The sequence below is a fragment of the Fukomys damarensis genome, unplaced genomic scaffold, assembly GCF_012274545.1.
Source record: "Fukomys damarensis isolate Sample0158 unplaced genomic scaffold, DMR_v1.0_HiC HiC_scaffold_20, whole genome shotgun sequence".
Lineage (NCBI taxonomy): Eukaryota > Metazoa > Chordata > Mammalia > Rodentia > Bathyergidae > Fukomys > Fukomys damarensis.
In genome coordinates this window covers 14046966-14073914 of record NW_022900932.1, presented here as the reverse complement: position 1 = coordinate 14073914, position 26949 = coordinate 14046966, and the positions used below count along the sequence as shown (strand labels likewise).

Genomic DNA, 26949 nt, shown 5'->3' with positions numbered 1-26949 from the left:
GGAATGGCCACTTTCTTAGCCACCCTGGTAAACATTCCAGAAGAGCAGGAAAGAAGAGACCCTGGCCCTGCCACCGATTAATTAGCTAGCTACATGGCCTCAGGCAAATTTGTCCAACTTCTCTGTGTCTCAGTTTCCCCATCTGTAAAGGGGGATGATAATACCTACTGAATAAGGTTTGTATGAAAATTGGTAATGTTAATATTTGTAAAATTCTTAGGAAGCTTCCTGTTAATGTGGTAAGGCCATACAACTGCTGTTGTTTTTATCAATGCCTTTTCTGCACACCATACCTCTTCTCCTTTAGATGCTGTGGTTGTGCTGTGAAACCTGTCACAAATGCAACTCAACAAGCGACAGACACGCCTCACTGAGTCTCCCGTTTCTCTCTGCCTTGGAGTAGATGGAGATGTGTTGCCCAGGGCTGAGGAGGCAGCTCCGCAGCCTCCTCCCAGGCCACGCCTCTGACCTGCAGCCAACCCGGTAGTGACAGCAGCAGATGGCGCTTCCAAGCAGAAGCCCTTCAGTGACGCAGGTCCCTTCATCTCTGTCCACTTCTTTTCCATGTGGAAAGCTGAGGCTGGATGACCTCCAGTGTTCTTTCTCGTAAGCTTTGATACATCAGGATCTGACTTATTCCAGAAGGTCTCTGAGTTTCCTATGGGTCTCTGGAACCCATAAAACCTAAATTCAGCCATTGTGGGATACACTTGACAGAGGCGGCCCTCTCTAGCCAGGGCAACCTCTGGAAAGCAAAATCTAAGCCAATTCAAGTTGGAACCAGAACAAGGAAGGACCTGCATACGTGAGCCAGGTTTTTAGGTGCCTGAGCCTCGCACTTCTAAAACAGATCACAAAATTGAGTTGGGAAAGGAAGAAAGCCACAGTACTAGTTTTCCGCCATATGTCTCCACTCTTTTAAAGCAAGCTTCCTGGAAAACCAGATTGTAAAATGAATTCTAAAAGTGGTATGCAAGGGAAGAGAATACGAAGGCAGAGAGTTAGTGAGGGAAGCAGAGAAGTAATGCAACCAGCCGGTCTGGGTTTCCCTCCCAGGCCTCCATGGTGGGGTTGCAGGGACCTGCAGGGCTCAGCTCAGGACCTGAAGTCAGGCTGCAAAGGATATCATTGGAGAATGCACATTGGGATCTGATGCTTATCGCATGAATATGTCGGAGAAATTATGATGTTAAAAGTGTTAAAAGAGCAAGCCACAAGTGGGTTACTTGGGCAGTCCTGACAAGCACTGCTGTGGTGGTGTACACCCACCGTCCCGGCACTGGGGATACTGAGGCAGGAGGATTGCCCCAAGTTTGAGGCAGGACTGAACAATATGGTGAGACCCTGTCTCAAAAATAAGAAAAGAAAAAAAAAAAAAAAAAGCTTGTGCGCAAAGAAGCACAGCTCACCAGTCTCTGATGGTCCCCACCCTTATTTTGTCACTGTGTCACAGTAGCCATGAAGACATGCTACTAGGGTCTCTCGAGAGAGAACCCACCGTGGGCACAGAACTCTCTGCATACTGATGGTGTCCAGCCACCACCCTGCGAGTCCCCAGGCCACCTCAGCTGTGTTGGAAGGAATGTGTTTGAGGCCTATGCCTGGGTGAGGCTTTCTCAGAGTCCCCCTGCAAGAGACTTTCTGACTGGGACCTTCCCCCCTTGCTCCCTGCTCAGGGCTCCCCCCACCCTGCTGGCTTCCCTAAGAAACCTCCCAAGTTGGCATCTACTTCTTGGAGAGGGGAGGGGCCGTATGAGCCCACTGTGCTGGTCTTCTCCCCTACGCAACCTTTTAAAACTTGAGACCATCCTAGATATAAGGCTCTGTGCATCTTTTTTTTTAAGTTTTTCTGTGCATCTTTTCATATAACAGGTTTTGAGATTTTTTTCCACACCACTGAACTTTTTCAAAACTGGCTGCATAGAATTGCACGCTCTGAATGCCCCACTGTCTCTCTCTTACTTGGGGATGTTCAGTTCCTGTTGCATGTATCATCTGAAGCTGCCCAGCATCTTTCTGGACACCTTTACCCACATGAGAAATGTCCCACATGAACGGTCTCTGCCTCCCCAACCTACAAATGCAGACTCCCCTGCAGCCAGATACATGGCCCTACCGACCACATTCTGGAAAACTCGAATCTTTAAGAGGTCAGTGCATTGTGTGGGACACGTCTTCTATGCATCGCCGGGACAAACCAATACCGTGAGACACACCCAACAGATAAAGACTCCAGGTTCTTGTGTATAGCAAGCAACTAAGTGTAAGCACACATCATCCAGTGTTAATGGCAAAACAGCTGCATTTACTGAAGAAACTAGAAAATGTGTCCTGGGCAGAGCTGTGCCAGCAGGAAAACAAAACTGTGGCATGAACAGATATATGGTGCTGGGGTGCCAGGAAAATCAAAAGCACACAGAGAAATGAGGCTTTCGGATTTTGAAGGAGGCTCAGCCCAGGTCAGGTGTCTCTCACTGGGTCTCTAGAAAAGACTGACGGGCATGACTAAGCGCTGCGTCCAGAGCTCTCAACAAGCGTGTGTTCCTGAGTTCACTGTGATCTTTCTGTGTAACGATGGGAGGAGCAACGGCCTCAGAATGATGCCAAACTCAAGTGGGTAGAGGCAAGTGGTCTCCAGGCGAGGGAGGGAGGAAGAGAGAGAACAAAAGAAATAAAATGATGAACCCAAGCTACCAGTTTATAGGAATTTTAGAATGAAGAAATGATGGGGCGACTATGAAAGGAGGAATTTTCTGCCTGATCTCTTCAATGGTGTGCCTGAGATGTGGGGAAGGAGGCTGGTGGGGCTGTTTCAGACTAAAAGTCATTTTTAATACATTCAAAATGTAATTTACAGTGAGATGAATGAAAGCACATTCAGACAGATTATTCTGTAAAAATGCATGGACTTGTTTTACTTTTCAACTAAATGCTGTCTTTCTCTTTGTTCAATCTCCACTAAACACTGAGCACTGTTCCACTACAGCATGGTCTGTCACATTCTTTTCTACGTAACTTTGGGGTTCATGGCTTGTTCCAACTTTTTTTTTCAACTTTTCCACATTTCTTTTGTCATAGTTTTCATAGATAATAATTTTTGACAGCAATTTAGCTATTTAGGATCTTGATGAGATCCCAGTCAACATTTTTTTGGTAAGGACACATTACAGGCAACTCTGTGTACTTACTTTGCATTGTATCCCATTTTCTAATACCTGGTCGTTTCACAGCGAGGTCTGGAATACACTGACAGTCACCAGCCCACGTGTAGATACAGGATGCAGCCCCACAAGCTGCAGGAAGTCAAACAACTCTGGTAGCAATTGAGCCTCGTGGGGCCAGGACTCCATCAGTATCTGCCAGCTCCCCTAATTATTGGCCCTGAAAAAACAGGGATAACTAGAGAAAAGCAAAACTGCATCTCTAGCTAATCACATAGGTTACCCTTGCATCAGGTTAGCCAATCACAGCTCCCCAACACAGGAGCCTCTGGTTCTGGGGACCTGAATCTCCTCTTGGCACCATGAATCTTTTTTTCCTTGGGTCTCTGCAAAAGGCAAGTGACGATGACTGGCTCCCCTGTCCTGGCAGGCAGTGGGGGAGAATAATAACTGTGCTGGTTCTGCTTTGGTTGGTCTACATTCAGTCCTGACTCTTAAGTTCAACCACAGTGAAGGAGGGAATAAGCAGATCCCTCATGTGATCAATGACCCCGAGCTCTGTGACCTTCTACCCTTTCTTCTACTCTGGATGTTTTCCCAGAAGCCAACACAAATATTTACAATGAAAGTATGGTACACCTTGCCACCCGGGATTTATCTTATTAAATGAGTCCAAGCATACAATTTTGAGTCAAGTTTTATGTGTTTATCAAAACATTATGGCTTGTGGCTTTAAGATGACAAGGTTTGGCCTTTTTTACATTATGTAGTTAACTCAATGGATCTCCTAAAAATAAGTTTAATTTTCATTTGAATAAAGGAATGCTACAAATAGTGACCATTTAAAAAAAAGGGGGGCAAGAAGCTAGGTGTGAAGGTGCACACCTGTAATCCCAGCACTCAGGAGGCTGAGGCAGGAGGATCAGTATGAGTTCAAGACCTGCCTGGGCTGCACTCTGAGTTCCATTTCAGTCTCAACTACATAGTGAGACCCTGTCTCAACAAAAAAACAAACAAAAAAAAAAAGGGCAAGAGAATTTTGAGAAAATGTATAGCGACCAAGACAGTCATGCAGTATAGAATCTGGCCCATTTGTTCCCATGGAGGTATACAACACACATGATTCGTAGGGGAGCTCTTTTATCTTCTGAGCTCCATTCAGTCTCAATCCACAGCACAAAGAAAGCACCCTGCCGCTCCCAGCTCTGCGGAGTTGTTGGTTCCTCCTCTTCTGGTCTTCACAGGAAACTACTACCAGCTTCCTTTGGGGGCAGCCATGACCTACTCTTTCCCTACCTCTTCCACGGCCTTTGACAGTATTAGTGTCTTAGTTACTTTTTTTGTTGCTGAGACAAAATACCCAACACCTAAAGTTAAAGGAGAGAAGGTTTATTTGGGGTCATAGTTTATAGAAGTTTCAATCCCACAGTTGGCTGGCTCCAAAGCAGGGTGACATGGAAGAGGGGCATCACAGAGGAGAAAAAATAATTCATGGCATGAAAGGTGGAAGGCAGGAGGCAGCAAAAGCAGCAAACAATAGCAGCAGCCCTCTTTATGTCCCTTATACTCTACCCACCTTTAGGGTGGGCCTTCCCATTGTCCATACCCAGAACCATGCCAAACCAATTTAGTTGGTTGGACTGATTTAATAACCACACACCCTCAATCCCAGCATCACATACCCTAGATCCAGCCACCTCTGAAAAGCCCTACCTATGATCACACGAAGCTTCGGGAAAATATCTAGACACAGCCAGAACAGTTGGGGTACCCTTTCCTCTGGGAACTCCTCCTTTGGTCTGGAGATCTCTCCCAACATACCAAGCTCATAACTTCAGAGAAATATCTAAGGAACCAGGTGTGCCAGACAAATACTCTCCCTTGTTGAATTCTAGCCAATTCTTTCCGCCTCCTGTAAGGGAGCAGGAAATCACTCTGCAATGGCCAGGACCGGCTGTCTTCCATGAAGGAGCATCCCACAACCTCCCACAGGTGTGGAGCAGCTCTCCACACCTTCAAGTCCAGCTCTCCATGAAACAATGTTAACTTATTTTTCTAGTCATATTTCCTGTTCTGAAAAAACAAGAACAGAACCAAAAGTGAACAGGAAATACTAATAGGTCACATAGCCCCCGGGGTGCCTACTTGCCTATAGATGCACAGATACATGTCCTCATCTCCTCTGAGGGGCTGATCAGCATTCAGTTGCACTTCCTTTGCCAGGGAAAAGGGCACCTGTGCGACAGGCTTTGAATCCTACCTGACTTGGAGTATCTTCCTCTTTGGCATCTGCCCTGTTTCTTCTCCGAACATCTTTGTTCGCCTTCCCCAGGAGTGACTTTACTGGGTCACTACACCTGTACTGTGTTCTGTGAAAAAGAATGAAGGTGTGAAATGCTGCGTGTAGGAAGACCTGGAAGTGTGAGATGGCAGTACTTTGGTTTGGGCTATGTAGGAAAGGGATCTGGGCTGGGGGGTGAGGGTGGGATTCTGTGTCAACAGAGCGCTAGCCCAGCTGCATCTCCCAATGCTCCACTGTGAATAACTTCTGTAGCTAAGGTTGCTGCTGGCTAGTATAAATAACCAATGTGATTATGCCATTGTGTACTTTGGTATAAATGTGGACTGTCATGAGGGCTGTTGGGGGAGACTAGGTAGCTGTGGACTGCTTCAAGAATGAGCATGCTAGGGTCCTAGGACTACCATGTGAGTGTATGAGGTTGAGCTGAGCAACTGAAAATAAAAGCATGTCTAGACATTTTTATGATTCTATGTCTCTTCATTCTGCCTGAATACCAAGTGAGCCTCCCCAGTCTGAACCAGGGACAAGACAGTTGGTGTAGTGTAGCAGGATTCCTAAAGCCTGGGCCGAGGCAGAAGCCTCATTAAAGAGGAAGTAGCCACAGCAATGACTCGAAGAGATAGCTCAATAAAAAGATTTCAAAAAAAGGGATATGTGCTGCTCAGGAATCATGCTCAAAAGAATACTGCCAAGATAACAGAGCTCACTAACACAGACAGCTTGGAGACTAAAGGAAGACCCATCCAACAGTGAGACCAAAAAAATGAAGCAGTAAGCTGCAGCCCAGCAAGACCATGACAGCAAACAGAACAGCTGTAGGTACAGCCAAGATGCGGGGAGGGGAAGGTATTGTGTAATCACCAGACCACCATATCTTTCCAGAGAGAGGTCTGCTAAGCCAAAGAGGCTTTCCAGCCCTGCCCACTGCATTCCTGAAATCCATTATTCACCCCTCCCCGAGCCCATCACAGATGTGTGATGAGAAGACAGGCTTCCACTTTGTCCTTCATCAGCGGCCTGCACAGTGGTTGAAGCCCTAAGAAACCAAGAAATACTCTGCACTCCAGTCATTCCTAGTGTAAACCTCTCGCTTTTTTCATTCTCTTGTTTATTTATTTATTTAGGGACAGGATCTTATTATGTAGTGCAGGCTGGCCTTGAACATGTAATGATCCTCCCAAATGCCGGGAGTACAGGCCACTATGCCTGGCTCTTTCATCTTCTTTACTGTTGACTGGTACTGTCCTGATTATGCTAATCAGCTTGAGGGCACTAAGGACATCTTGTCCAGTCCTAGGCTCCACCCTGTGAGTTAAGCAGTGTGGTTTCAGCTCCTGATGTACTTTCTGGGGCTTTAAACCCAACATATGAGGATGAGTTTTACTTCTCCCCCTACATGACTTCCCATAATGTTGGGAAAACTTTTGGGTAAGGTTTGAATTTCTGCAGGGTGTCCAGTGGCACCTGATTCTAGGTCTCTGAAAGCATTTTCAACCTCTTCCCTGTGCCAGAGATGGCTACATGTTAGATGCCACCACAGGGAACGCAATCATCCCATCCACGCATTGGCCTGGGCATCCCTAACTGCTCTGGCTGCTGTCACCTGTGCATGAGGCCACCATCTTGACTCACTCACCCAGTCCCTTCCCTTTGAGCTAGCATGATAACCAGTTACCAGAGCTGGTCAGCTCCTACTTATGGACAGGCATCCTAGAGGCCTAAATCGTCTTCAAATCTCATTAGTATTGGCAACTATTGTTTTCTGTGGATTCATCAATGCTGATAAAGATATCAGGAATTAATTTCATATTGACACTTCCTGAGCTACCCTCACACACCCATATCATGCCAAGTTTTATAAGGAAATAGCAGGGTCATTTGTGGCAACTCCTGACTTCTAATACCCAGGGATTGAGGGTATTATACAATTCACCCAGTTTGGTGCATAGGCAAAGCAACCCCAGTGTTACAGGAGTAAAAGACGCCAATCTGGCTCCAGCGCTTTCTTGACATGGAGGACAATACTATCTTGTTCCCCATTTCCTGGGCCCTGCTTCTCTGATTGATAGGGATATGGAGGCAGGGCAGAGATGTCCTCCCGACCTACCAGTTTCTCCCTACCCGCAGGACTCCTTCCCCAAATGGCCTGAAGCCATTTTGACTGATTCCATCCCTCTATTTTTTTTTAATTACTTATTTCATCCCTCTATTTTTAAAAGCCAGTTATTTGGGTTTCATTGTGAGATAACTTGCCTTCTGATCTTTGGATAACACATCTGTTTCAGAATCAATTCTGAGATTCTTGCTCTTAAACAAGGGCATTTATCACAAATATAGATTACCACAAGTAGCAGCTTCCTGAGAAATCCTTGCTTAGTCCAGACCCAATAACCCTAAGAGGATGTCATGAAAAATGCAATTTTAAAAAGTACATTAAGAGAAAAAACTGTTTAGAAATAATAAAGGTAAATATTGGTGAAAGAAAAAAAAATCTCGAGGAAAAAACTCATCAAATACAAAGGTTAAATATATGCTGTTAAAAAAAAATGAAGTCACTGTCATTTCCAGCATCGTGACTTCAGAATTAGCATTTTTGTGCTTCTGTGGTGAGGTAATGGCAGCACACACTGTTGCACGAGCGACTTTTGGCCTTGTTTTCTCTCTGTGTCCGTCCTGAGGAGCACCTCACATGCCTTCCTCACACTCCAGGCCCCACACAGCACCACCTGGCTGGCGGGGAACACCCTGCCCTTTCCACTCACTCACGGCCGCTCAGCGCTTGGCATCTCTGCCTCAGGCCCTCATGTGAGTGGGAGCAGCTAAGGTGGCTCTGTGGTTTACTTTCTCGGAGCAGGCAGCCTCTGTAAGAAGCTACTGACCATGACAACCATTTTCTTCTATCCCCAAGGATAATATGGCATAAGAAAAGAGCTCAAGCAACTTCCTGTGACTGAGCTCTGGAGGGAAGGGGAAGAAGACCCCCCGCCCTGCTCACCCAGTCCTTTCTGAGGTGGCTCTCCGGGCCTCCAACCGCTCCCAGACTCCAAAATGAGACGCACTATCCATGTACATACATGTTGGTACTGTTTTTAAAAACCCAAACTTTTCCTGAACATCATGCCGAGAGCAGGGGGACCCAGTCACCCTTCTGTGGAGAAAGATGTCAGATGGGGCTAGCATTTTGTCCTCCCAAGAAACAAGACACCTGCAGAAGGAGAGAAGGGAAGTCAGAGGTCAAGAAAATTCCCAGGAAAGCAGAGGATGGTCTGGCTCAGAGCAGGGGAGAGACATGGGGACAGCCTCCAGCAGATTTCGTGTGGCCGAGTTAAGGACGGCACTGTGTCACAGTGACTCTGGTCCATTCTTATGGCCACTAGGTTTGTCCTGGTGTGGGCAGACACACCCTGCTGCGTCTCTCCCTCACGGAAGCATCGAACTCTGACCCACCTTAGCCGCAGGCCTCACTCTCCCATATTCTCACCACAGCTTTCGGGCCCAGTCTGTGGATAGTGATGCCGTGGGCCTGTGCCAGCCCTGCTGCTCCCAGACCTACTCAAGCCCTCGAGCACTAACACACAGCACTGCCTGTACCCGCCTTTGACTTACTCCCGGTTGTGTTTTCTGGCTGTGCCTTGACCCAAGTGGCCCCATTTTACAAAGCTGCTGTTTTTTCCACTTGGAGTGCAAGTGCTGAGACAGAGCATCTTGGTGAATCGTGTGTGTACACAGATGACCACGGGATGCTGGGCACCAAAATCTTATGGGGAAAGGATACAAAGAACTCCCTGCCGTGCAGCATAATCCCAGGCCAGGCCATAAAACTGATACATGGAGATAATAGAAAATGGTCACCTGTAAGCTGCTCAAACTAAATCGGGAACATGCGACAAGATGTATCTAACTTGACCCAAGGAAAGCAGGCCCGGGAGCTTATTGGGCACACACCAGACCCACAAATCGTCCCTCACCTGGGCCATATAAAAGAGGCACCCAACCCTGGGGCAGGGGACAGCATCAGCGACAACACATGGTCTTGGCATCTCATTGGACCGCCTGCTGAATGCACCACGAGGGGACAGGCCCTGCACTCTGGCTCTGTCCCTGCCTCTGCAGCTCAGCCTGACCTGCTGGCTGCACCACCTGCCTACTGGAATTAGGCTCTGAACAGATTCTGCGCACTCAGCTGGCCCCCGCTCTGCCTCACTGGCAAGAGCTGTCTGCCTGCTCAGTAATCTTTTTTTTTTTTTTTCCAACCTATGTTTTATTCAGTGAAGCTGCTAGCAAGTGGAAAATTACACGGCTCACACTGTCTCTATTGGAAAGTACCCTTGACCACCCAAGCCTTTCTGTTTTCCAGGCTCCTCTTCCATTAGCTCTTCCCTCTGCCTGGATCGGTCAGTCACCTGTTGCTCTTTTTGTAGGACTGGCTCCATTTCACTCAGATCTCCATTTAAATGTTTTTATTTTATATTTTTTTCCTTTTTTTAAATCAGTACATGTATTCAATACATGTTTACCTTCATCATAAGGGACTGGCACGCTTGTAGGATATGGAGTACTACTCTGACATAAAGGAGGATAAACTTCAGTCATTTGTAGGAAAAATTGATGTCCCTCGAGACCATGTTAATCATATAGTTTCTCTTATATGAGAAACCCAAAGTATGGATATTTTTAAAAGACACTAGGACAAAGGAAGGATCTTTTGCAAATGGGAAAGGGATCCAGAGACAGAGTGAAGGGAAGGGAAGGGGAATAAAAAGAAGATGCACTGGCCTGTAATCTCATCTGGCCACTTGTGATGACTAATTTCTGTGAGCTCTGTCTTTGCTTTTAGTTCTGCCTCTTCAATTCCTGCAGCCACCATACACCTTTCTCAGCCATTCTACAACTTGTGCATGACTGAAGGCTGTGCATCCTGAGTGTGACATTCATTATTAAGGATGGAATAAAAGAATCTGTGATTGCCTGACTCACTGATTACCGAGTGCATCTTGAGTACTCAGCCAGGGAAGGCTGACAAAACTGACACAGCTCACGAATTTACAGTTCAACAAACTGTGAAAGAGTGGAGACACCAATGTATCTGGTGTGTTTTGGTGACAGGGTTCCCCCACGGCACGAACTTCTCCAGAAAGGGCTCCCATGAACTCTCAGGTGAGGGCCACTCTGACCCAGCTCTCAACCTTTTCTGGCTGACTTCCGTGTCTCCCCCGCATTGCCAAGTGGGTGCCTGATGCCCAGTGTTTTCAAATCTGCACAGTACCGTGAGGATACCAGCATTGGGAGTCAGACTATACAACAAAGCTAGGAAATGACTGTTGAACTCCACGTCAGGCCAGTGCTTGCTTCATAGAGAAGGTGGGAGTTGAGCTGTTGGGGTCCATGAAGGTCTCTAAAGGAGTGGCAGAGTTCTAGTCTCATCGAGGCATAGACAATCCATCTCACTGGCTTTAAACTGTGCGTCCGTATTGCAGCACGAGCCCACACCATAAATTGATAGATGGCAGAAGGGACAGGAACACACAATAGCACTCAGTTGGGGAAGAGGCCGGAGACTATTCTGGAGGGTGACAGACAGCAGGCGAGAGTGTGATCAGCAAGGTGAGGGTGGGGACACAGTGCCCCGAGCCCTCCCTCTCAGGATTCACCCTCCAACACCAGCCTTTGCACCCTAATTTGCGGTTTACGCTCACTCTCTGCCACCTCCTACTTGTCTTTGTGTCAGTGTCAATCCTTGGCACTGGTGAACATATCAGGGTTCACCAGAGGAACAGAGTTAATATAAAACATCTAAGGTAGGCTTATAATGGCTGCCTGCACAGTCAAACATGGAAGAATGCAGAAAAACCATCTGCACACTGGAGAGCCAAGGATCCCGTCAAGTCGAAAGCCTGGAGATCACTGTAGAGTCTCATTGGAGTCCACATTAGGAAGCCGAAGGGTCTGCCCTGGGAGCCTGGAGATGGATGTCCAAAAATGACAGTGAAGACTGGAGCTCCCCGAAGACTCAACACTTGACTTATTCTTCCCCTTTTTAGTCCATCCAGATTACAAGCCGATTGGTTGGTGCCGCCCATACCCAGGCTGAGTCTTCCTTCTTCAGGAGGTCCATCATCCAGACACACCCAGAACTGTGCTAAGTCAGCCAGGCAGCCTATTCAAGTTGACATCACAATTAACTATCACAGCGACCCACTGGGCCTCTGTTCCATCAAGAGCAAAGGGCTGTGATCTCAGGGGCCTAACTTGCCTTCCTGTTGTAAAGGCAGTGTTTTCTGTCTTATAATTACAAAACGAAGTCAAGTTGCCTGTAGAAAATTTGGAAAATGCAGAATAGTCTAAAGAAGAAACTAAAGTCCCATGCCAGAAGCTGGAAATGCTAAGGTTTTGACTTCATAATTGAATCCTTAAGGGAAATCGTTCTTAAAACCAGGAGCAACTGCCTCCATCTGCCAGGTAGGTTACTTAAAACCTGTGGAGTAGCCGCAGCCCCGAGGATACCACCAGCGCTGGGCTTTCCAGGAAGGGTAGGCAGGCAATGGGGGTGTGTACACTATCCCACCCCAACTGCCAGGGCCCTGAACGCCTCTATGGCCCTGTGGGTGATACCTCAGATGACCCAGGGCCAGGAAGGAGCTTGACCCAGCCGGAGAGGACAAAGGAGGCCCCAACACTGAGTCTCTGCCTCCAGTCGCCATGCCAGCACAGGGCTGTGGCAGAACACTGGGCTCTTGAGGCCCCTGAGGAAGAGCAGATGAAGGCTGCTCCAGGGCCCTGCAGGGCTGGGTGATATCATGCTATGACGCGCAGTAGCAAGCCAAGTGGGCCCTCTGCCCTGGAGGCCTGAGCCAGGGCCCTGCCTGCAGATATCTGGGGGATCCCTCAGCACTCCTTAACCCTCTTGTCATTTCGGCCCAGTGGGTGGCCTGACTGTGAAAGCCACCTGGCCTGACCACCACCCCACACAACACCGGATGGCAGATAAACAAGAAGGGAGGAAGGGAGTCAGGGGCGCATGGAGCTGGGAAGAGGGACTTCTGATCATCAGGAGGGCAGGCAACCTCACGCACAGGTCAATCAAGCCACACACTGGTGCTGCAGCAGCTGCTGGTCCTGCACAGAAGCCCTACTTTTCTAGCTCAGAAACAGGAAAATCAAGGGCATGGGAAGTTACAGAAATTGACCTTTATTTGTTGTACTAAAGTCTTTAACTTTTGATACAAAGTAACCATTTAGTACAGAACACCCCGGGCTATCAGATCGTACCACAGGCCTGCATCCCCCTTCCAGCAGCCCAGGGTGCAGGCACAGCTGGAGAGCACTCTGCAGCCTCTCCCAGCTGGCTGAGCTAGAAAACTTGTACCTGTAAAACAGAGGACAGCATTGAGGACCGAAACTTGTCTTTTTTTGAATAGCTGTGCAAGAAAATATATCCCTTTTTAAAAAAATGTCAGTAATGGCTAAACTACAATCTAGTGTCTAAAATTACAAAGAATAAAATGAAATCAAAGATTTCTTGCTAGTAAAATGAAACGTTAGGAACAGTATTAAAATACAGGTCCTACCCCAATGACACACGGAGCCTGGAACAGTACCTATTAACAGGACACAGCTGAAGGGGGAACCACATCAGATCTTTGGCCAGACACATCTGGCATCAGAAGTGCAGAGGAAAAAAAAGGAGAGAAAAACAGAAGAAACCTGACGCAGACTGAGGACATCCTCATCGGGTCAGGTTCACGCCATGAGCACTGTAACAAGATCAACAAGACATCCCGGGTTTGTTTTTTAAGATTCTCAATAGCAAAACACTAACCATTATGCTTTTCCTAAAAATGCTCAATCCAAAGTCTGAAACGTGAATGTTTTCCTGTCAGAAAGTACAGATGTACCTGCCGTGCTCTACCAAGGGTACTAACAGCGTCTCGGAAGGCTGCCGGAACTCCCAAAGCCCAGGGACAGCCAGGGACACCCACGTGCCTAGTGTATCACTGAGCACCCACAAAGCCCTGGTGGACCAGACACCAGACAGACGAAGAAACGGGAGGCCACAGGGGCCATGGGAGGCGAGACGGCAAGGCCAAGAGGTGAAGTGGTGAGAACCAAGGCTGCCATCTTCGGTGGGCGCGGGAGGGAAACACTGCCACCAGCGCGCTGGCCCCACCAAGGCACTGGCTCTGCCACCACCAGCGGGCTGAGCACCTGCGGTGGCGAGGTCCTTCCAGGAGAGGAGCCACCGAGGAGCGGGGAGTCTGTCAACGCTCTGGTCCCACCAACAAGAACTTTCTGAAGCAAAGCAGCCCCCATGGGGTCCCAGGGTTGTTTTGCCGAAGACAGGAACAGAAGCAACACCAAAGAAACAGGGTGACGGGCAGGGGCTGGGCCCCACAACGTGGAGCCGTTCAAGTAAACATAAACAACCAAATACTTAGAAAAGGCTTGTAAACTTGTGATCTGAAGGTTTTCTGTGCAGCATCTGACTGGCTGGCTACAGGAAGGTGGGTGTTGGAGCCCTCCATCAAGTTTTGTGTTTTGCTTTGTTTTGTCTCAAAGTACAGGCGTGAGGAGCAGTGTGCTGGCCTGGCACTCTTGTCACTAAGGAGGTGCTCCTGGAGCCCTGACTCCAGATCCTTCCTCCTGCAGTCCTGTGTTCAGTCTCCGGAAGAGCGAGCTGGGCTCCCCACCAGCAGGCTGCTCCTAGATCGGGCCAGCTGGGATCCACAGGGCTTTGCTCTGTTCTTGATTGACGATTGCCAAGATCTGAGTGCAAACGCTGGACAGGGGTCCTCCCTGGACGACTGCTACAAAAGAGCCCCCCAAACATACACACACAGAGACCGTCAGCTCCAAGGAAGCCCCCAGTTTGAAGCAAATAAACACAGCTTGCGCTCTGCTGTATCCCTGTCTGCTCTGAGCTGCTCAGCATTCTGCTCATTCCCACCCCTCTCTTCTGTCAGCTGGAAATCAGATGAGAAGAAAACTGGCGCTGGGGGAGGTGGTCCATCCCTGGTAACCTGTGGCGATGGCTCCATGCGACAGCAGAACTCACGGGAAGGAAGTGGGGCCTAAGGAGCCAGGCGCCCAGAGCCTGAGGATGGTGCCAAGGGTCTGCACACACCCAACTCAGGATCACCAGGTATAAAGACACCACCCCCAACCCCTGGCTGCTGCAGTAAAGTGCATTCAGAAAGCAACAGTGTCTAGAAATTGCTCTAGAAATGGGAGGGTATAATTTTATGTCTGCTGACTCTAATAAAACAATCGGTTTTTAGACTTCATTTTTCTAGGTGTTGTTAATGGTTTTGGCTAAAGTCGTGGGCTGGGCAAACTGAAAATGACAACACACATGTGCGTCACACAGGACCAACCTGGGTCCCTGAGACCAGCTGCCCACAGGAAGCATTGCACTAGGTCACACACTGCAGGATGAGTCCCTGTCCCTTCCCCCGTGACAATGCCAACCTCCTACAGATGACCATGCCCAAGAGGTTGGAAGCCAGAGGGTGAAGCCATAGCAGAATGTCCTTTATTCTGCAGACCGGAGGGCCAGGGTACAGCTGTTCTTCCCGCATCTCACAGCAAAACCAGCCTGCCCTGTAGAGTATAGGGACAGACACCTGCACTGCCAGCCCACCGGAGCCTCTCGGGTTCCCATGGCTTCAGGGGACACTACCCTGGGCTGTGTGGCACTTGTGTGTGTAAGCACTGGGGCAGACGGGCCATACCAGGACCTGAGGTGAGCCTGTGGAAGGCCTGACACTGGCCTGGCTTACAACATGGCACATGTAATGCTAGGTGGGTGGCCACCTGCTCTAGGCCAGCGTCTGCAGAAGCCCCTATACCCCCAGCCCCTGTCCCTACCCAGCCTGCACTCACCTGTGAAGTACTTGCTATACTCCTGCTCGATCTTCTGAGCTGTCTCAAACTGCTCTTTGGAATGTCTCTGTGTCACCTTGTCCCTCAGGTACACGGGGTCTCTCTGCTCCCTGTTGGGACAGCGGTGAACCAGGCTGAGCCCTGTGCCTTCCCCATGGTTGCCACCCCACCCCAATAAAGCAACAGCCTCCAGGCTCCATGCCGAGCACCAGGAGCCCAGAGTGAGCAGAGAACAGACACACCACCGACCTCAGCACAAGCAAAGGCAGAGAGAGGGCCTCAGTGACACACCTGAGACAGACGGGCCAAGGCCCCCAGCTGCTCTGGCCTTCAAGGAGGGGAAGGGGCTGGCGGGGGCGGGGGGGTAACAGGAGTCATGGAGGCACCCGAGCAGGAGGTGTGGGAAAGTGGCCCCTGCAGGCAACCACTGCCTCTGAACACAGGCCAAGAACAAGGGAGAAAGCTCCTCTTTCCCAAGGAGGAGACAGCCCCGGTGCTCACCCTACCCCACAGGGCCGGTACCCACTTGATCTGCTTGGCGCTCTTGTAGTGGATGAAGACGACGACGGGGTAGATGTGCATGTGGTGCAGCCGCTCGATGGCATGCGGGGCGACATCCAGCAGGCAGTGCCGGTTCTGGGGGTGGGCAGGGCACAAGGTAAGCGTCCGAGGGCTGGCAAGGGGGCTCCTCTTCTATCTCCAGGGGACCCCTTGCCTCCCAAGGCTCTGCCTCCATGCACAGACACGCAACTGGGCAGTGGAAGAAGCCCTCTGAGCTCCTACCCTGGGACACCCCACCAGGCCCAGAAGTCTGCTGGGAGCCCAGCAGGGAAACTGGGTGATGGGGAGGACAAGGCCTAAGGAGCGCCCTTAGCCTCGGACTCCTGGGGCCTGCTTCCCCAATACACCTTGCTGCTGCTGCAGCCCTGTGTGGCTCAACAAGTGGATCTCAGGACACCAAACATCAGGAGATGCACTTGGCCCCTCTGGGGCAGTGACTGGATGGAAGACTGCTTCTTGTCCCCAGGAAGTATGCCCGAAAGTTTAGCAGGCGCGGCCGGGGACCCCACCCCAGGATGCCCCAGGTTCAAAGCCTTGAGGGAGAAGTGGCAGGTGCCCAACACGACCCTTGCCAGGTAGTTATGAAGCAGGAGTGCACAGCACGGGGGTGGGGGTGCAGCCTGGGAGAAGGGGGTGGGGCACAGCACAGGCCTGGGCTGCAGGCTAAAGGCGCAGGCACCTTTTCTGTGATCTCCTTTATCGAAGCCACTGTGGTCACGTCGAAATGGCCGCTCCTCCGCTTGTAGTCCACAAACAGGCAGTCCTTGACACCCCGCTCAATGGCCTGCTGGGAGGCTTTCATCACCTCTGCAAGAAAGAGTAGGCAACAGCCATCAGAGCCCCAGGCAGGTGGGACCCAAGACAGCAGCGCTCTGTGACACCCTGCGGACTGCCCCAGTGCTGCCCACCATGTGTGACCCAGGAGCCAGGTAGACAGGGACAGGCACAACCCAGCAGGCACACGGGAAGTCCTTACCAAGTGGGCACCTGCAGAACTTGCCAGGAGCCTCATTCACCAACATCTCCTTCACCACGTCCAGTAAGGGCCCCAGGATCAGGACAGGCCTCAGCGAGGTGCAGTCTACCTTCTGGACCCGCTGATAGGCCAGGCTCACTGAGTCTGAGGGAGAATACAGTGGTATCATGGGCCCAGCCTGGGTACCCATGACCTCACTTGCCCCTTCACCCCAAAAATCCAGAGCCAGGGAGGTGACAAGTCAGCCTGTTCTACCAGGGATCCCCACAGCTTTAGCACCAAAATTCCCACCTCCTGAATGTACCAGGGCCACAGTCACGGAGTCTGGTGCAAGCACAGCTCCTTGTTCCTGAGGATACTGAGGGCAGCTGACACTGCCTGGTCACCTCAGCACCCCTCCTCCTGCTCCAGTTCTTCCCTGGTGGCCCAGACCTGCTGTACCCACCTTATCTCCTTTTTCCTCTATTCTCTAGGAGCAAGCCTGCAAGGTGTGGAAGCCAGAGCCTCCCCTACAGACAGGTATGGTCATGCTATACAGATGTGCCTAGGGTGACAGAGGTGGGGCCCAGCCTGTGGGCCCCAACAAGCGGTGCTGGGAGCAGCTCTGACCACACAGATGGGACAGCCCCAAAGGAGTGGCACAGCCATGAGACGGAAGAGACTCGGGTGCTCAGATGGTGCCTGGCTCAGAGCTGCCTGCCCTGGTTCCCCCCACTTGTACACAGCAGAGATATGAGCGTCCTATCAGGCTTTCGCCACTGCTATTTGGCCTTCATCTAAGCGATCAAACCAACATCCTTGCTGATACCTGTAGTAACTTGTCCTCCCACCAAAGGCACAAAAAAGTCCTTTGCAGAAGGAAAGAGACTAAAAACCACCAAGCAATGTCTCCTGGCATTTTCTCAGCACTGTCACTGTGCTGGCTGGCATCAGAAACGCTCCCTGCCTCTCAGGAGCTCACCTCTCACTGGGACCACAGGCTAGCAGCACCACTCAGATACCAGACAGGAGCTGCCTGACAATTCCAGGCAACAGGGGGCAAGGGAGACCCAAGGCTGAAGAAAGGGACTCAGAAGCCCAGGCAGGTGCCGAGGGCATAGGAGAGCCCAATGGGAGAGGAATGAAGGTGACACAAATCACATGATACTGTGAACGCCCTGCAATTCCCTCTGCTCTTGGCTCCTTGCTGATGCCTCCAGCTGCTTCCTGCCACTGTCCCCTGTTGGCAGGGTGCACCCATACAGAACACCCACCGACCCAGGCAGAGGGCTGCTGCCCAGAGGTGGGGGTCCAGGCAGGGTTCTGGGGACTCCCCCAAAGCACATGGGACCAAAGCAGAGATTGGGACAGCGAGGGCCTGAGCAGCCATGATTCGGGGGGGGGGCAGGGAGGGACAAAGCACCAGCAGGTCTGATGCCACCGCTTTCCCTTGCAGCCATTTGCCAAATTTCTGACTGCCCAAGAAAGTCACTAAAACAGAGCAGTTTTCTGCAGCCTCCTGTGTCCAAGAAAAAACCTGGGGGTGGAGGCACCAGGCACTTTCGGGTGAGGACCAGCATAAGCCATCAGCTGCTCAGAGCTGCAGGCCAGGCTCCAGTGAGCTTGGCCTCAGCCTGGACCCAGGTGGCCTGCCACTGGCCAGCTCCAGAGGACAGGCATTTCAGAGCCTTGCCGTTTCCTGTACATGATCCCTGACATTTCAACCGTTTCCAGCATCCCCAGCAGCAGAAACGAGAAAAGCAAAGATGACGGAAAGAGGTGATCAGACACGACAGTGACCAAATGCAGTCTTTACAAACGCATTTAAGTAAGCAGACAAGATGGAGAGTTAAAGTCTATTACAAAGAATCAAACAAACTTCGAACCATAATGAAGTTTCTGAAATTACGGACACAGTGGACGAGAGAGAAGAGTGGAATAATAAACAGGAGGAAGGTCACCAGAGAATATCCCGGCTAAGGGACAGAAAACATGAGGAAGCCACGTGGGAGACCTGACATAGAGAACCCAGGTACAGAAGCAGAAGCCAGAAGAGCACCAAGACAGCTTCCAGGAAATGATAGGCAAGGATTTCTTAAAACCTCAAGCCACCGATTTTAGAAGCGCTGAGAGCCCCATGATGCTAAAACAGCAGCGGCAGGCCTGCTCCTGTCCCCCACGGACTGGCTCGTCTCCACATCCCCAAGATACGTGACTGTCACTAACAAGCAGCAGTAACTGAGGACAGACTCGGCCCCGCAACACAACTGCGTGTGTGCTAATAGATGGAATCCTGAGACAGGCACGTGCAGAGGAGGTGGACACATGAACATGGAGGAAAGGGGCAACAGTCTGCTCTCCCTTAGCACACCCATGGGGACGAGGCCCTATAGACACCTGGGTGTCAGCCCACGGGTGCCGTTTCGGGCATCTGGCCTCCAGAAAAGAACAAGAAAATAAAAGTGTGCTGTTCTAAGCCGTAGTTTGTGACAGTTTATATGGATGCTTCAGCAAACTAATACACCATGAGAGCCAGAGACCTTTTTAAAATGCTTAAAAAAAGAGAGGGAGCTGGGCGTGGCGGAACACGACTGTAATCCCAGCACCTGGGAGGCTGAGACAGATGGATCCCAAGTTCAAGCCTAGCAGGGGCAATGTGGTAACTTAGTAAGACTCTGTGTCAAAATAAAAATAAAAAAAGGCTGGGGTGATAGCTCACTGTGAAGAGTCTGGGTTCAATCTCGTGTCAGGGGGGAAAACGGGGGTGATCCTTCAACGGCGAGTTCTTCACTCATGGATTCCACTAACAGCAGATCAGAAATATTTGGGGAAAAAACTGCCCCTAGTAGGCTGGGGATTTAGCTCAGTGGTGCCACTGCCTGCCTCTCAAGCGCAAGATCCTGAGTTCGAGTCCCAGTACCCAAAAAAACCCCAAAAAACAAAAAACTGCCCAGGGCTAAACACGTACAGGAATTTTGCTCATCATTATTTCCTACACAATACAATCCAACAACAACTTACTCTAAAGTAGGTATCATAGTAAACCGGAGATGATTTAAAAGCATACAGGAGGCCACAATGCATGCCGGGCAAGACGAAGACCTCCAGAGGCTCCCAGCCCAGCACTGCTGAGTTTGTGGCCATTGCGAACATGCGCTTCAGAACCCATGGCAGGCAGAAGCTCCGCAGAAACCTCAAATGGATACATTCTGCTCTAACCTGGAGCCTAGAAAGCAGCAAAGTCAGTCTCCTTTTCTCAGCAGGGCTGCTGTAGTAACAGCTTCCCCCTCGCATTTGAATTGCCCTCCTATGGGAATCCCAGCACTCCCACTAGGGGTCCCCACACCCCTCCAGGTTCCTGTCTTGACCCCACCGATTCCTGTACCAAGGAGCGCTACCGACCCTGCTCCAGCTGTCCTAGTACCCACTGTGAGCATGGTTGGAAAGCATCTGAGACTGAAAAAGGATCATCCGGGTTTAAAGGCTAAAGAAAATGATGAAAATTGCAGTCCTACTACTACAGTTTCTGTTGGAAACACTTCCGAGAAGGCCTCATATATACTTATCCAACAGCTCGTACCTAAATGTGGTTTGGTTTGGAGCCAGAAGAGAGCACCATGCGCCTCTGGAAAACATCAAACTGTTGGATTCTGTGAGTGTAAGGAGCCTGAATCTACCCTCCGTGAACTCAGCTTTATACATGGTTTGCAGCCTGGAGAGAAGAAGCTCCTTGTTAAAGTTGATGCCAAAACAATGGCACAACTGAAAGAAAAGGAAGCTTCCAATGGAAATGCAAGGCCTGAAACTGCCACTAAAGATGAAGACGACACAAAAAGAAGAGATCAGACATTTAAGTTTTAATACAAGAATACTCCAGTGTGCTAAACGCCCCTCACAAAGGTCTGACTCATCCCAGGAAGAAGACACATTATGGAAAAGGAGGAGCATATTTTTCATATTTCTTGTGGCCCCACTGATCCCTTCTTTGCTCATCGCTAAGGAGGATAAAAAATGCTGTAGAAATAGAAGAAGACACAAAAAGAGACCTGGTAATCCAAGAGATCCGCAAATTCAGAGACACATGTTAAGAAATTGGAAGAAGGGAAAGGCAAAAAGGAAAAAGAAACACTGGAAGTTGATAAAGAACAGAGAGAAAGGTGAGAACAGGAAAGGGAAACAGAATGGGAAGGAAGGAGAAAAGGAAAGGGGGAGGGGAAAGGATAGGGACTGTGACTGCACAAAGGAGAGATGGGACTCGATCGAGGGACGGAGGGGAGGACTGAAACTGGAATCAGGATCCAGAGGAGCTCAGATCGCAACAAGGACTGAAGTCGATAAAGAGAAAAGAGCAGAGACCATGAAAGGGAACAGAAGCGGCAAAGAGAGGTCAAGAAAGAAAAGGAATGTGAGGGAGAATGTGAGCATGAGCGAGAACGACAAGAAACGAGACGGAGAAGAAGTTAGAAAAGATGCGTGTGAATGAAGCAAACTTGGAAGAAAATTCCAAGAGAAGCTGCTTCTCAAGAGCAACTTAAAAATTGGGGAATCAGAGAGAGGAAAAAAAAACTCAGGAATATGAGAAAGAGGCTGAAAGAAAGAAAAGAAATGGCTAAAGAGGCTAAAGGACTAGAATTCTCAGCGATGATGATGACGATGATGATGATGATGATGATTGGCGATGACCTCAGTCACTACAGGGGAAGTGCTCTTCAGAAAAGGCTGAATGACAGAATGAATGAGCTAGGAAGACAGAAAAGGAAGAGCTGGAGGGAGTCAGGCAGCGCCTTGGGGCAGAAGGGGACCCAGATCTGGATACAGAGCTCTGGTGGAGAGAACAAGAGGCTGAGAGCTGGAGACAACCACAAATAAAGCCAGAGCCAGTCAGAGGAAGGAGGAGAAAGACAAGAGCCTACGGAAGAAGAGTCCAGGTGAAAGCCTCGTCGGAAACCCACTCTGAGGCCCATCGCTCCTCCCCATCTGTTTCCTCTGCCAGTGGCGACGCGGGACACCCCACACTCCTGGGGACAAGCCTCCCTGTGGTGTTATTCAACCCCATGAAAAGTCACCAGACCACCAGCAACCTGAGGAACGCAGGCCAGAAACAGGATTGAGTCTCAGGCTGGGAGCTTCCAGCAGTCCTATTCAGCCTAATTCTGTGAAAAAGCAGCAGCCACCTGTAGACGGTGTCTTTGACAAATCTGAGGATGAGGACAGTGACCACGTGCCCCGAAAAAGGAAACTGGTTCCACTGTGTTATGGCGAAGACGATAAAAACGCTGGCAGAGGCACTGTGAACACTGAAGCAAAGTGCAAACACATGAAGAGTCTCACGGAACAAATCCAAGAGCCAAACCTGAATGCACTGCTCGGCCTCCGGGCTGGTGTGTGGGGACGCCGTGTGACACAGCATTGCTTCTCGGCTTTTGGCTAAGAAGCGCACGGATGGAGCAATGGACTCGACCACAGAGGAGTAAGAAAACCACAGTACACACAGGAGAAGCAGCAGCTACATGACTATGTTTGCTCAAAGGTTATGAGTTCACCTCAGCGCATTCTGGATGACATTGCCAGGTACTTGATGAAGAGGCAGAAGCTTTTATAGCACAGATGTGGAGATCAGTGACACAGGACACTGAGGCCAAGAAAACTGGTTTTGTGACGTAAAACTCACCTGACACTTAGAGCTCATGTCAAGCATCTTATTTCTCCTCCTTTGAAGGACTTTGAATTTTGATATTTGTGAGAGTTGTCATTTTTTTTTTTCTGGTACTGGGACTTGAATTCAGGACCTTGCACTTGCCAGGCAGGTGTGGCACCACTGAGCTACATCCTTGGCTTTTTTAAACTTTTTTTTTTTTTTTTCTCTTCTTGATACCAGCAATCAAACTCAGGACCCTGCATTTGCCAAGCAGGCATGGCATGTAATTTTTTTAAATGTAGAAAATGTGAATTTGGGGGGGGGTGTTCTAATTTGTTAGTGATGTATGTACTCCCTTGGTTTTAAAGTCATTTGAATTCTTGGTTCTCTTTCTACTTGCCAGGTACAGATTACTGCTATGTTTTGTAAGTGGCAGCTATTGTACACAGCCTATCTGATATAATCTCGTTCTGCTGATTTGTTCCATGTAAATATCAAATAACTCCCCCCCCCAAACAAACAAAAAAGTGTACAGGATGATGTATGCTGGTATATGCAAATACTGTGTCTTTTATTATTGAATATCTGCACAGTGGTATCTATGGGGGTCCTGGAACCCACCCAGGATACAAGGCTTTGAAGACTGTAAAGATCAGGGTGAAGTTTTTCACCTAGTGAATATCTCCAAAAACAATGGTACCAACAAACCTGATTGACAAGAAATACTGAAGGAGCTGCTCAGCAGAAAGAAGACAAAACCAGGAGAGAAGTGCAGGGCGGAGTGCAGAGCTGGTATACAAACAGGGACAGACTTACAATACGCGTGAAATTAAAGTGGTAACTGTGTAAGCTGGGCAGGCGGTACATGGAGTGAGAGCAGGCCAGTGTTTCAGAACTGTCAGGGAAGCGTTAAAACGGGAACGTAGGTTAGCAGTAATCAAAGACGTATGCTGTGAGAACTGCTGAAAATTCTCAGAGAACTCAAATTTTAAAATAACTGAAAATTAATGGACTGAAAGGAGTAAAAATAACCAAAACAAAAGCACACGAGAAATGAGGAAACATAAAAGAGGCAAGCCAAAAATCAAAGAGTAAGATGGTGAGTGTATGCTCCATTTATGGAATAGATTAAACACTGATTTCACAATAAGGACTGTTGTGGATGGGTGGGGCGTATGCAAACTCCTTGCACCGCTCACATGGCTAAAAATGTATACGCAGCCAGGCGTGGTTGTGCATAACTGTAATCCCAGCACTCGGGAGGCTAAGGCAGGAGGATCAGTTTGAGGTCAGAGTGGGCTACATAGTGAGTTTGAGATCAGCCTAAACTACATAGCAAGATCCTGTCTCAAGAAAACAAAAAATAGATAAATAAATACACAATTAAAATGTATGTGTACTTTGCTGTACACATGTCCTAGTTTGATAAAATTTTTCAAAAGACAGATCGCCATGGTGGATAAAAAAATCCAGGTGCTGCTAGTAAGAGATCCATAGATAATAAAGTATAGAGAAGTTTATAAAAAAAAAAAAAACAACTACATAAACAGTAACCAAAAGAAAACTGCTGTGGAAATTACACCATCATACAAAACAGACTTCTGGGCAGGAACCACGGCTAGAGACCAGGATGTTTCTTAATGAGATTTTCCGGGAAGATGGGACAAACTAGTGGTGTAGGCACTCGGCAATGACTTCACAAAAAACAGTGCAGAAACCCAGAAGAACTAAAAGAAGAACGGGGAAATGGCTACTTTTCAGAGATACAAACACATCCAGCAATGTTGTCCGTGGGAGAAAGGAGCAGGGAATCCAAGGGAGAGAGTGAAGGAATAAAGGGGAAAAACCAAAAAACAAAAACAAGGGTGAAGACAGAAACCTTGCCTTGACTAACAAGTCAGCAAACTTGCTCTGCAAAGGGCAAGACAGTAAAAAGAATACTAATTTTTTTCTTTTTTTGCAGTAGTGCAGATTGTACCCTGGAGCTGACACTTGTTAGGCAAGCACCTTACCCACAAGCTACATCATAGTCCCTTGTAATTTTGGGGCAGGATCTTTTACCCAGGCTGACCCCGAATTTGCAAGCCTTCTGCCTCAGCCTCTACAGTAGCCAAGACTACAGGCAGGCAACCCCAAACCTGGTTAATATTTTAGGCTTGAAGGCAAAAAGACAAAAGTTAGCAAACTATCATCACCAGAAGGCTAATGGTCTTTTTTTCTACCTTGTATTTCTACCTTGTAAAACCCTGATGAGCACGGTGGTGCATGCCTATAATCCCAGCCGCTTGGGAGGCTAAGGTAGGAAGCTCACAAGTTCGAGGCCGGCCTGGGCAACTTAGCGAGATTCTGTTTAAAAAAAAGGGGGGGGGCTAGGAATGCAGCTCAGCTCTCTGAGGTTCAATCCCCAGTACTGCCAAAAGATAAAACTCTGCCCTTAGCTTGCAGGCTGTACAAAAACAAGCAGCAGGGCTGGGGATTTAGCTCAGTGGTGCCACCAGCTGCCTTGCAAAAGCAAGGCCCCAAATTCAATCCCCGGTACAAAAAAAAAAAAAAGAGAAAAGGAAAGAGAGAGGAAGAGGAAGGAAAGGAGGGAGGGAGGGAGGAACAAACGAAGGGAGGGAGAAAAACGGGCAACAGGCCAGACTTGTTCCATGATCTATGGTAGGTCCACCTCGTCCTGGTGCTGGACAGTGGTCCATAAACTGCAGTGTGGCCCACTCAGCCACTTGGCCTATGGCCTCGATTTTAAATATAAAGATGCCTGGAGACAGTGGACACACACAGGGTCTTGGGAGCCACATTCACAAGGGCCTCTTACCGCCCAGAACAAAGGCATCTCTTCCACAAGGGCCATCGGCCATGCCCTCAGCCTCAACTCCAGCTCCAGTGATGCCTCCAGCTAAAACAGGCTTTAAGGCCTCCTATGCAGATGCGAGTGGCTAAGGAGATGTACATGGAAGTCACAGGGTGGTGTCCCAAGAAAAGCTGTTTACTTATTTATTTTTATTTTTGTTTTAGGTTTTTTGAGACAGGGTCTCACTACGTAGTTGAGATTGACCGAAACTCACTATGTAGCCCAGGCTGGTCTCGAACTCACAGCGATCCTCCTGCCTCAGCCTCCCGAGTGCTGGGATTACAGGCGTGCGCCACCACGCCTGGCAGAAAAGCTGTTTAAAGAGGGGACACTCAGCTGAGACACACTTTTGCCTTGCCCCTTCCTTTACCATGCTTCCTGAAACAGATGTGATGGCTGGGGCTACAATGACAAACGGTGGCCATGAGGCCTTGAAGACAGAGGCCACACTGCACAGCTGGGAGACGGAAGACAAGTAGCACCACCCTACAGTCTGGACACCCGCCTCCAGTCCGGTGTACAAAACCCTTCCTCTTGTTCAGGCCCCAGTTGCAAAGCTTCAGCGAATCCTCCTGGAGAACCCAAAAGGCAGTGGGCCCAGCACTTGCCTTCAAAGAGTGGAATGGAGTCATTGGAAAAGGTGTCCAAGGCGAGGAGGTCCTTTCCGTCTTTGGACCCACTGCGTTTGTGCTTGTGTTTCCTTCGAAAGAAGGACCGGCGTGCAGCCGCTGACAGCGTCTTTGCAGCGCTGCCATCGTCTTTGACCTCGGACATGCTGAGCCTCCTGGCGAACTCCTGGTCCATCCTGCAGTCACAGGGAGACAACGCCAAGGAAGTTACAGGGACCACCCTCCCAGGGAGCACAGCGATGGCCAACCAGAAGCCAGGCTTTTCCCATGTCCCCTCAGGCTCCTGGTGACAGGAAGTGCTCAGCTCCCACAAAAGGAGCTGCACTTGATGACTCCACGATATGCTTCCTTCCACGGGATGAGGGAAAGGCCACGCCCTGCCAACGTCCACCCCACAGAAACCCACAGCTGTGCAGCTGCCAGCTCCACATACACACAGATGGCTGCTGAGGGCCGGGAACAGAGCAGAGGAAGAAGGGCAGACGTGCGCTATGGTTTGGATGCTGTGCGAGGGTCTCCTAACGTCTTTGTGCTGGGAGCTTTGTCCCCAGGGTGGTAGAGTCGAGGAACCCCTAAGAGGTGTGACCTACTGGGACGCAGTCAGGGATTGATGGAGTTCCCACAAGAACAGGCTGCTGCAGAAAAAGCAAGCCTGGCGCCAGACACCCCTTGCTGCCTTTCTTGCCCTGTGATCTCTCCTGTCTGCACTAGGCTGGTTTCTTCTGGGTTCCCAACACTGTGACACAGCCCAGATGGCTCCTCCTCATGATCTTACATTTTCAACCTCCAGAACTGAGAGTTAAATAAATCATTTTTCTTTGTAAATTACCAGGACTCAGTGGTTTTGTTATAGCAACAGAAAACAGACTGGCACAGGGCAGTGATTGACAGGTGATGAAAATGCTCTGACAAGCACGGTGGAGGCAGCTGCACCCATCTGTGAATACACTAAAGACCACAGAATTGTACA

The 26949-nt window shown here is 49.4% G+C and overlaps 1 protein-coding gene across 12 annotated transcripts in view; it reads right to left on the bottom strand.

Annotated features, from left to right (window-relative positions):
* Positions 1-4631: 4631 nt before the first annotated feature.
* Dlg5 (discs large MAGUK scaffold protein 5) overlaps positions 4632-26949 on the bottom strand; it is a 90180-nt gene continuing 67862 nt past the window's right edge. For 7 of the 12 annotated variants that reach the window (XM_010607749.2, XM_033766483.1, XM_033766487.1 and 4 more), the window contains 6 exons: positions 25959-26155; positions 16880-17023; positions 16583-16710; positions 15869-15978; positions 15343-15452; positions 12630-14267 (listed from right to left, as the gene is read on the bottom strand). In XM_010607749.2, the coding sequence (XP_010606051.1) occupies positions 14164-14267; positions 15343-15452; positions 15869-15978; positions 16583-16710; positions 16880-17023; positions 25959-26155 (793 nt within the window). In that variant the 3' untranslated portion in view covers positions 12630-14163. Of the gene's footprint in view, positions 5531-7951; positions 8669-12629; positions 15061-15342; positions 15453-15868; positions 15979-16582; positions 16711-16879; positions 17024-25958; positions 26156-26949 lie in introns of those variants that run through there. The other 5 variants (XR_004518245.1, XM_033766486.1, XM_033766485.1 and 2 more) reach the window with 5 other exon arrangements.